Source organism: Stegostoma tigrinum, chromosome 40 (genome assembly GCF_030684315.1).
Source record: "Stegostoma tigrinum isolate sSteTig4 chromosome 40, sSteTig4.hap1, whole genome shotgun sequence".
NCBI lineage: Eukaryota > Metazoa > Chordata > Chondrichthyes > Orectolobiformes > Stegostomatidae > Stegostoma > Stegostoma tigrinum.
Genome location: NC_081393.1, coordinates 6,290,180 through 6,299,889, shown reverse-complemented (window position 1 = coordinate 6,299,889; position 9,710 = coordinate 6,290,180). Strand labels below are relative to the sequence as shown.

Genomic DNA, 9,710 nt, shown 5'->3' with positions numbered 1-9,710 from the left:
ACCTTAACGTGGGACTGGGTTCAGACAGAGTGTTGTGTAAACAGAGCAGACCAAAGCAGGATGGGCCAAATCACCTCCTTTCTTCCATGCCCTTTGATTCTTCAGGCCCTGTTAATCTTAAAAAAAGTGATCAATACCAGCTCTTTGCATCTCGTCATTGCACCCCAACATCAGCCTGTCAATCTGCGCTGTTACTTCCAGATCAAATTTTAAATGAATATTTCAGCTGGTTATGAAGAAGGGTCATTGGACCTGAAACGTCACCTCTGCTTTCTCTCTCTGTCCACAGATGCTGCTAGACCTGATGAGTCTTCCTCTAACAAATTTCTTACTTTGCTTCCAGTTCATTGGTGTGCATCTGACAAACACTACCTCGTGAAGATCAGAATGGAACAAAAGTAGTTTATTTTGTTCAGAACGACAGACCTCTGAGAACTCACTGAAGTGATCTCAACATTGACCCACCACAAGAATAGAGACAACCAGTTACTATCTGATAACAGGACAGAGTTTGAGCCTGTGAATTTCCATGGCGGGCCAAGATGTGTCTCTCTGATTTGCACTGAGTACCGAGATTTTTTTGTAAATTCTGTTGAAGCAAATGTGTGTATTGTTCCAATTAAAGGCTCCACTGAGTGATGTGCATCAGAGGGTGGGGCTTTCTCTCCATCCATATGGTTCCACAAGAAAGTGGATTAAGAAGACCTGAATAGCATTACCCTCCACCCCCCATGGGTTGGAGCTCATTGGGTGGGGAATCTGAGCAAGGGGGTGAGAGATTCCTCGGACTGTATTTTTCAGCTTGCCAGGATGGCTCCCTCATGGGAGAATGAGGAGCAGGAGAAGAGGCCATTCAGCCCCAATCTCCTGTTCGTGTGCAATCTCCCCACTCGCCCAGCTCACCTTACCTCCCTGATCAAAAAATCTACACAAATTAGCCTTCATTTCTCTGTGGAGAAGAGAATTTCACAGACTAACAAGCTTCAACAAACCATCCTGATCTTAGTCAATCTGAAATAGGAGAATCTTCATTTGCAAATAGTGTCTCCTACTTCTGGACTCCCCTAAACATCCTCTAAGCCTCAATTCTCATGTTCAAATGCCTGGTCTCAATCCCTGACTACACTGATTTCTCTCTGACACAATTGTTTTCAGTCCTTTTCTGTATCTCTGTTCCTCAACCCTTCTGCCTTGGCATCACAAGTGTACATCATGCTTCCTCAATGTGATGAGGGTCTCTGCATTGTCCCACTCTTACATACAGTAAGTTCCAGGAAAATATTTGCCTGAATTTGTGAAGTGCTAGTCCAGTGATACCACCAGATCCTGCCACATAGCTCTGCACACCCATTCATTCTAAATCTTCACTTTCTTGTTTTGTTTCAACTCAACATTCCTTTTGCTGAGGGAGCCAAAGTTTGGGTCGTGCCAGCCCTTGTTGGAAGAGAGGCCATTGGCTGGGAAAGGCACACATTAAGGAGAAAGACCATCTTCAGTTAACAGCCAATGACTCTGAATTGGAAAATTGCCAAGCGTCTGCTGGCACCAGCCAGGATGATTGTGCTAAAAACAGAGAGACATTGAAACAGGCCCTTCAGCCCACCACATCAATACCAACCAATAACCACCAAACCACACTTACTTCATTCACCTGCACCAAGTTTGCACTTGGCTGACAATGACCCCAGCTGAAACCTTTACGGGTCATCGAGGAGGGGTAGGGTGAGAGAAGAGGGTCCATGCCTACCCTTCCATAGTGGATGTATTGAAGGGGCAAGGAGGTCGGTACACAGCTTAAAAAAACATAAGGTGTGGGTTTTGCCTGCTCACTCTGCAAGAATCGTTTGGTGCAGTGCTGGCAGTAACCAGGAGATGTCGCCGGGTTGTTGGGTCACAATTGCAGACACTGCGAAGGGAATGAGTATCCTCTTCACAGGGACTTAGCAGCTTGCAAACTCAAAGTGCCTCCTGATTCCAGTTTCTGAGACCTAGCAGTGAGGACAGAAAACCACACGGGAGATTCTGTTTCTGTGTAAATGTGCGAGGTTTTCACTGTTTCTTTTCAATGCAAAGCTGACAAGGGGTGGGCCCTGAGGCCCCTATTCACTTACACTCCATCCCAAATTGACCAAGAGAGGCACAGCTGTGCTAAAAAGGGAGCTGACTTTAGAAAGAAAGGAAATGCTGAGCAAGCCATTTGCAGTTTAGAGACACACACGCACACACACACACACACACACACACACAGAGAGTGTGTTATTTCAGATGCAGAGATGCATTTGGCCAAGATGTGTGCCATTGTACTACATTGCCAAATGAAAGACTTCTTGTGAAATTATGTCAAGCCTTGTGCTTTTTTATATCTCTGGTTCCTTTACTGAATAACAATACTACTGTTTGCGCAGCACCAATCACTTTTTTTTGTTCATTTCTGGGTCCTGGACATTGCTGCTGAAGGTGGTTGGGAGCTGCATTCTTGAACCTCTGCAGTCCATCTCGTATGTTGCCCTTAGGGAGGGAATTCCAGGATTTTGACCCAGTGACACTGGAGGAAGGGCAATCTATTTCTAAGTCAGGATGGTGAATGGCTTGGAGGGGAACTTGCAGGGAACGGTATTCCCATGTGTCTGCTGCCCTTGTCCTTCTAGATGGAAGTAGTCGTGGATTTGGAAGGTACAGTCTAAGGATCTTTGGTGAATTTCTGTTGTGCATCATGCAGATGGTGCACACTGCTGCTACTGACCGTCACTGGTCAAGGGAGTGGATACTTGTGGATGTGGTGCCAGTCAAGTGAGTGGCTATGTCCCGGATAGTGTCAAGCTTCATGAGTGTTGTTGGGGCTGCACCCATTCAGACAAGTGGGGATATTCCATCACACTCCTGACTTGAGCCTTGGAGCTGGTGGGCAGGCTTTGGGGATGTCAGGAGATGAGTTTACTGCTGCAGTATTCCTAGCTTCTGACCCAATCTTATATCCACTGTGTTTATGTGATGAGTCTTGTGAAGTCAATGGTTACCTCAGGATGTTGATAGTGGGGAATTCATGATGGTCATACAATTGAATGTCAAGTGGTGATGGTTAGATTTTCTCTTATTGCAGATTATCATAGCATGCCATTTGTGTGGCGCTAATGTTACTTGCCACTTGTCAGCCTAAGCCTTGATACTGTCCAGATCTCGCTGCATTCGAACATGGACTGCTTCAGTATCTAAGGACTTGGGAATGGTGTTGAACATTGTCGAACGTCCCCACTTCTGAACTTATGATGGAGGAAAGGTCACTAATGAAGCAGCTGAAAATGGTTGGGCCTAGGACACTACACTGAGAAACTCCTGCAGAGATGTCCTGGAACTGAGATGACCTCCAACAACCACAACCATCTTCCTGTGTGATAGGAATGACTCGAACCATCAGAGGACTTCCCCCTGATAACCACTGGTTCCAGTTTTTCTAGGGTCCTTGATGTAGCCTTGATGTCAAAGGCTGTCACTCTCACTTCACCTCAGCTCTGGAACTCAGCTCTTTTGTCCTTGCGTGAACCAAGGCCACAATGAGCAGAGTGGCCCTGGCAGAAGCCAAACTGGGTGTCAGTCAGTTAGCAGATTATTGCTGAGCAGTGCTACTGTTCTTGACACCTCCATCACTTTACTGATGACTGAGAGTAGACTAATGGTCACTGGCCGGGTTAGATTTGTCCATACTGTTAGGGAGATGCCAGTGTTGCTGTTGTACTGGAAGAACTTGGGGAAGGGAGAGGCAAGTTCTGGACCACAAGTCTTCAGTGGTATTGCTAGAATGTTGTCAGGGTTCCATGTGTGACCTATATTGTTGGATTAATCCAACATGAATGTTGGATATCTGTGACCTCCTCCAACACGGAAAGAAGCCATGAACCATTGATGATCTATCGCATACAGACTCCATCCCTTCTTCCTATGCCAAGTTCCCTTATCTTTGTGCTATGTCAATACAACCTCTGGCATGGTTCCTCTGATCATTGCTCCTGAACAGCAACTACCTGTCTGTGAACCCTCTTTCAGTCAAAATATTTTGCACAGCTTCTAGTTTGATCAGTTCTTTACTCAGACCTCAATTCTCTTTGCCAACTGCACATTTCCAAAATTCAGCTTGGTGTCAGAAAGATCATTCTGCTCTGACTCTCACACCTTCTCTTGTTGAAAACTTATATTATGAGCTTAACATCTGCAACTAGGTCATCTCAGATCACTGCTCATGAAGGACAGGCCAACAAAGGGGCAAAAATATCTTAAAAGCATGAATTTTTCTGATAGATTGTGGAAGCTTTTCATTTTTCACTTGTCAAGGCAAATGCAATAATGCCAAATTCCGAACAATGGGTGTATGAATAGGAAGAGTTTAGAGAGATATGGGCTAGCAAATGGGATTAGATTCATTTAGGATATCTGGTTGGCATGGACGAGTTGAATCAAAGGGTCTGTTTCTGTGTTGCATATCTCTATGACTGTAATCACAGCAATTTATGCTGCAGATGGGTGCTGATTGGATGGCAAGTTGACTCTGACTGGTCAAAGTATTGCAAAGGGGAAATGGAAAGGATTTCCAGGCTCCCGTGTAATTAAAAAAAAATGTGCAAGACTTGAACCGCTTCTTGTTACTTGCAGAGAACAGGCCCCATGTATCGACTGATCACTTGAAATTATTTGTTCTCGCAGCAATAGGTGCAGTCAGGATAGTTCAGCAAGTGCTGCCCATTTGCAGTATTGCTGAATCTTGGGCACAGATCTGAAGTCAGTCATAAATGTTGGTTCAGTCTGAACAGTGTAAAATGCTGCAATGTGAACGTCTTCCCTCCTCGATGAACAACATCAGAAAGCCCTGAATTTCATTTCCCAATATACCGTCTTCCCATCAGAATGTAGCCCTTTGCCCTTCAGGTCCCCATGACCAGTGAGTATTCTGGAGAGAAGAGCTGTGATCTGCTGAGGATGATCAACTTTTAACATAAATGGGTTCAAGGAAGTTCACCCATGGCACCCCTTGAACTCTATGCTAGCTCTGGTGGTTCATAGAGACACAGAGAAAATGCATGCTTAAAAATGACTACACTGCAGATTCGAACGATTCCAGGTTTGGTCAGAAATGTTTTCAGGACTTTTCACAAGATAATTCACTGTTTGTTCCAGAAGGTCCCAACATTTTGCCTGACAGTAAAAGGAGCTCTATACAATCTGTGAGGTAGGGTGCTTTCAATCAAAGACACAATCCTGAACAAACAGGATCTCAATTTTAGCTGTGTACAGTCCGTTTGCTTCATGCAACAACTTGAAGAGATTTTCCAGCCCTGTCCAGTTAATCTTATTGATCTGGCTGTTTTCTCTCCAATGTGGTATGGTGTCTCCATGGCACACATAGCGTCAGACCTGGACTCAGATCTCATCTGCTTCAGACATATGTCATAATATTGCTAAACAGGTTGAGGAGAAAATAAAATGTTGGTTGACAATCCCTTCAGCTCAGTTTATCGTGAAGGCCCAAAGACGCTTCTACTCAGGACAGACCAAGACAGTGACACTAAAGCGAATTGATGTGTCTCATCAAAAAACTTTCCCTGCCTCACCTCAAATGGAGGAGAGGTGCAATGATGCCAAGGCTTTGGCAGGTGGTGGGTGACAAGGAAGGCAAAATGAGAAGAAACAGCTGCAGTTGCAAAACGACCAGGGCTGTGTGTTTTTGTTCCTGTTTCTTCCAGAGGTGAAGCAGTTTGGGACCCAAGGAGATGTTGAGGATGAATCCATATAGAAGGATGTGTCCTGCTCCCAAACGTTTTGTCAACAGGAAGGTCTCTTGAATTGAATCCGTTTTGTCTCCAATTTTTGTTTCTTTCTTCCAGCCTTGCTGATTCCACATCATGATAGATTGGCGTGATATCCACAATCCGTGCAAATAAGCTTTTCCTCAAGATGTCCGCATCTTCAGGCTTTCAACTCAGTAGTCTCATTCCCATAGAATTCCTGCTGAAGTCCATCAGTTCCTCAGGATAATGGAGCATTTCCAAAAATCTCATCTGTTTCCAGACAGTTACGTCCTTGCCCCATGCTTGCTTGTTGGCATTGAGGTTAACAGATGGGGCATAGATTGATTCTGGCTGCTTGCAAGGGGGTGCAGGACAAGTGTAACATCTCACTCTGGCCTCCCGTTCCCCTCAATCTTGGTGGGGAGCATGAGTAAGGGATTTAATGGGCAGGTCCCTTCCAGATGGGTGATGCCTGGAGACACAGTGGGGTGTCTGTCAGATGGAGGCACGAGCCTGCGTAGCCTACCCACCCTCCATTGTCCCAGGGATGACGCATAGCAGTGTTCCTGCAAGCTTCCCGTATGTCTCTGGTCAGGGAGCAGCATTATCCCAGCAGCTTGAGGGACCTGCTTCCATTGGATGCCAACCTCGCCCAACCCAGTCACTCTGAGGAGGTCAGTACCATGAGCTGGCTGAATGGAGCCCACTCCCCTAACCTGATGCCTACCTGACCTTGCCTGCAGTTTCTTATCTTTACCTGCTGACCGCAATCTCCCAACTCAGACCAAGCTGCTATTTGATTCAGGGTTAGGATTGGTGTGGGAGGAAGGGGAAGGCAGGGAACAGGAGGAAGAGAGGTGGGGGTGGCGGTGGATAACCCTTAAATGGGGCAAGTTACCTCCAGGCAGCTACTCCTTCATCTGCCAGGCAATATCTTCCTGCCCCACCCCAGTGAGGAGCCACCAAAGTGGGTCCCGATTGAAGAAAAAGGAACACCCCCTCTTGCCCCCTACCATCCCCAACCCCCAACACACACACACACACACACACACACATACACACACACACACACACACACACACACACACACACACACACACAGGCCCCCAAATGAGAGCAGGACCCCACTGGGATTCAAGGCCACAACATATCTGCTGTGTACATCTGTAGCCCCTGCCACCCCAATACAAACAGGACACTGCATTACAGCTGATGCCCGTGAGGAGATGGCACGAGAGCTTTTGTTACTGATAACATTCAAACTGAAGAGGGTGACACAATCAGCAACAGATATCACTGCCCACCCCCAACCCCCTTCCATCTCATCAGTCCATGTACAGAGAGAAGGGCGAAACTCAACGACCAATCTCCTCGACAGACTGCTCAAAACCCAACATGCCGTTCAATGTTGGGTCTCCCGCTTGTTTTTAGTTGCAGAAAGATACTAAAAATGTAATAAGGATATATATAAAATGGTAACTGCCGAATATCACTATATCACACAACTTAAAAGCGACAATTGATCGAGTTTAAGACAATGATGCCAACTTTAACCGGCATAAGTTCAGAAGGATATTACTGTGTGGTTTGGAGCTTGCTTTGCTGCAGGCACCCTGCAATATATAAAAAAAACTGACAAAAGGGAAGAAGAATCTCTTTTGGGCCAGCAGGGAGCCTTAACACAGTCCCACTTTGGTGCCCTCACCATCAGCCACAGAAACGAAGGGTTAGCCACCCAACTCGCGCCCCCCCCGGTGGCTTCAGAAGGAAGGGCGAGGCGGTGGGCGAGACGGGGGTGGGGCCCGGGTGGGTGGCGGTCCTGGGGGCGGTGGAGGCAGCGAGGAGGTCGGCGACGGAGTAGGTGAAGGTTCAGGCGACGGGGTGGCAGAGGCAGGAGGGCTGAGGTTGGGGCAGTAGATGGGAGGAGGCCCCACATTCCTCATGTTGTTGTAGATCGGGTAGCTGGTGGGCTTGGCTTCACTCTTCACCCGCGTGAAGTTAATGCAGCGACCCTGTGGTGGGGAGAGGGAAAAACACAAAAACACACATAGCAGTCACTCTCAGCGGCTCCACTGGACTCACACCGATCTCCAGCGCGCAGGAGGAATCTCGTCACTTGCGCCAGCATCACTCCCTCTGAAGTTACGAGACAGAACAATGAGTGGTTCTGCAACCTCTTTAATGTCACAAAAAGCTCATGCCGGCCCAGGCTGCTGCACACAAGCATGCTGAGATGAACCACAACATCAGGCATCTCAAAGGAAGAAATATGAGGCAATTCCGGAGCTCTGTTCCAGGCAACCCAAGGCACACCCATTAATCATGCAGCAATTCTTGTGGGGTTTGCAGAAAAGGCCAGAATCAAAATTAAAAAATTAAATTTGGGGCGGCACAGAAGTTGGCACCGACGCAAAATGCAGGGTTATGGGCTCTTAAGAGGGTCAGTGCATAGTTGATGGGCCTAGTGGCCTCTTTCTGCACCATGCATCCCTGGGCATTCCTACCCCAATTCCCAACACCCTCTCAGATTGTGCACCGGTCTGACTCCTTCCCAAATGCATTGAGAATGCGCCAGTATCACAAGTTGTATTCCAGATGTTCACAGAACCGTCCTAGGAGGAGATTAATTCCAAACTAAAGCATCTGAAAATACGGGCCTCCCCCCCGCCCCTCCCCCCCAAGTTCTGCCCTTCCTCTTGGATTGAAGCTCCCTCCCGAGCTGCACCAACTGTTTCCCATCACTAGGTGGATGAGATGTACAGAATGTAATCAGAAACCTGACCGTAAACTGAACATGGCAATTTCACTCGACAGGGCACAAGGGCATTTTTCTGATAGTTTATTACCCAAGTTCCCACTAACAATTGTATACGATGAACCTACATCACACCCCATGTCAAGAAGGACTTCACTGGCAAGGAAATTCATTGAGAGGTCCGAAAAGGTGTAGTAGAAATATAACTCTAAATCTGTTCTTTGTTGTGCTTGACTCAACAATCACCCCGGGGTGACAGGACAGTCTGGTGAGTACTCCCTATCAATGTGACCTATTGAATGCTCAGGAAAGGAAAATTTTCATCCATGTCTCTACGATTTCTGGGGAGTTGCGTTGAGGCATGTCTTACTGTGTGAGCTGGGCCACAACAGCATCAGTAATCCAAGGACAATCTTATCGCACAGTTCTCCAGCATAACAGGTTGCAAAATGTGCCATCTACGTCGTTGTCAAGCACATCAGCAGTGATTAACGTCACACCTCTCGATAACACTTGGGGTCATCCTTCCAGAGGCAAACTTGAGGGTTAATTGATAAGAGACACAAATAGAATCTGAGAGAGATGCCTTTACTTAAAAAGAGTGATGGCACTGTCTGTCACAAGTCATAGAGGAGACCTGCCAAATAACTCAGAGAAACACACAGAAGATTGCCAAATTAACAAGGGTGATACAACAATCAGAATTATGGGGCCACTCAATCAATGATCAGTGAAACCCATGGAGTTAAGGTAAGGTCAGCACTGCCCCGGGGTGATTGTTGAGTCAAGCACAACAAAGAACAGATTTAGAGTTATATTTCTACTACACCTTTCCGGACCTCTCAATGAATTTCCTTGCCGGTGAAGTCCTTCTTGACATGGGGTGTGATGTCGGTTCATCATATACAATTGTTAGTGGGAACTTGGGTAATAAACTATCAGAAAAATGAAGTTTGGTTTTCAGTTCTATCACTACCCTGATTGGAAGAGTGCGCCATCACAAACAGCAGAGTGTGATGATGCTGTGGTTTAAAGAGGTGTATTTTCGTCCTTGTTTCTTCCAGAGAGAGAGAGAGAGTGTAGGTACGTAGTTTATAGGAAGATAAACAACTTGTGAAGCCTTGGGTGTTTTATTTTATAAACTAGAACAATAGAAGCCATCTGAATGGGTGTGGTCA

General features: G+C 46.5%; 1 protein-coding gene across 1 annotated transcript in view; it reads right to left on the bottom strand.

Annotated features, from left to right (window-relative positions):
• Nucleotides 1-6,823: 6,823 nt before the first annotated feature.
• Nucleotides 6,824-9,710, bottom strand: part of LOC125447911 (anthrax toxin receptor 1-like) — a 149,793-nt gene continuing 146,906 nt past the window's right edge. Inside the window, exon 18 of the mRNA XM_048522695.2 lies at nucleotides 6,824-7,789. Coding sequence (XP_048378652.1) covers nucleotides 7,538-7,789 — 252 coding nt within the window. The 3' untranslated portion in view covers nucleotides 6,824-7,537. The remainder of the gene's footprint in view (nucleotides 7,790-9,710) is intronic.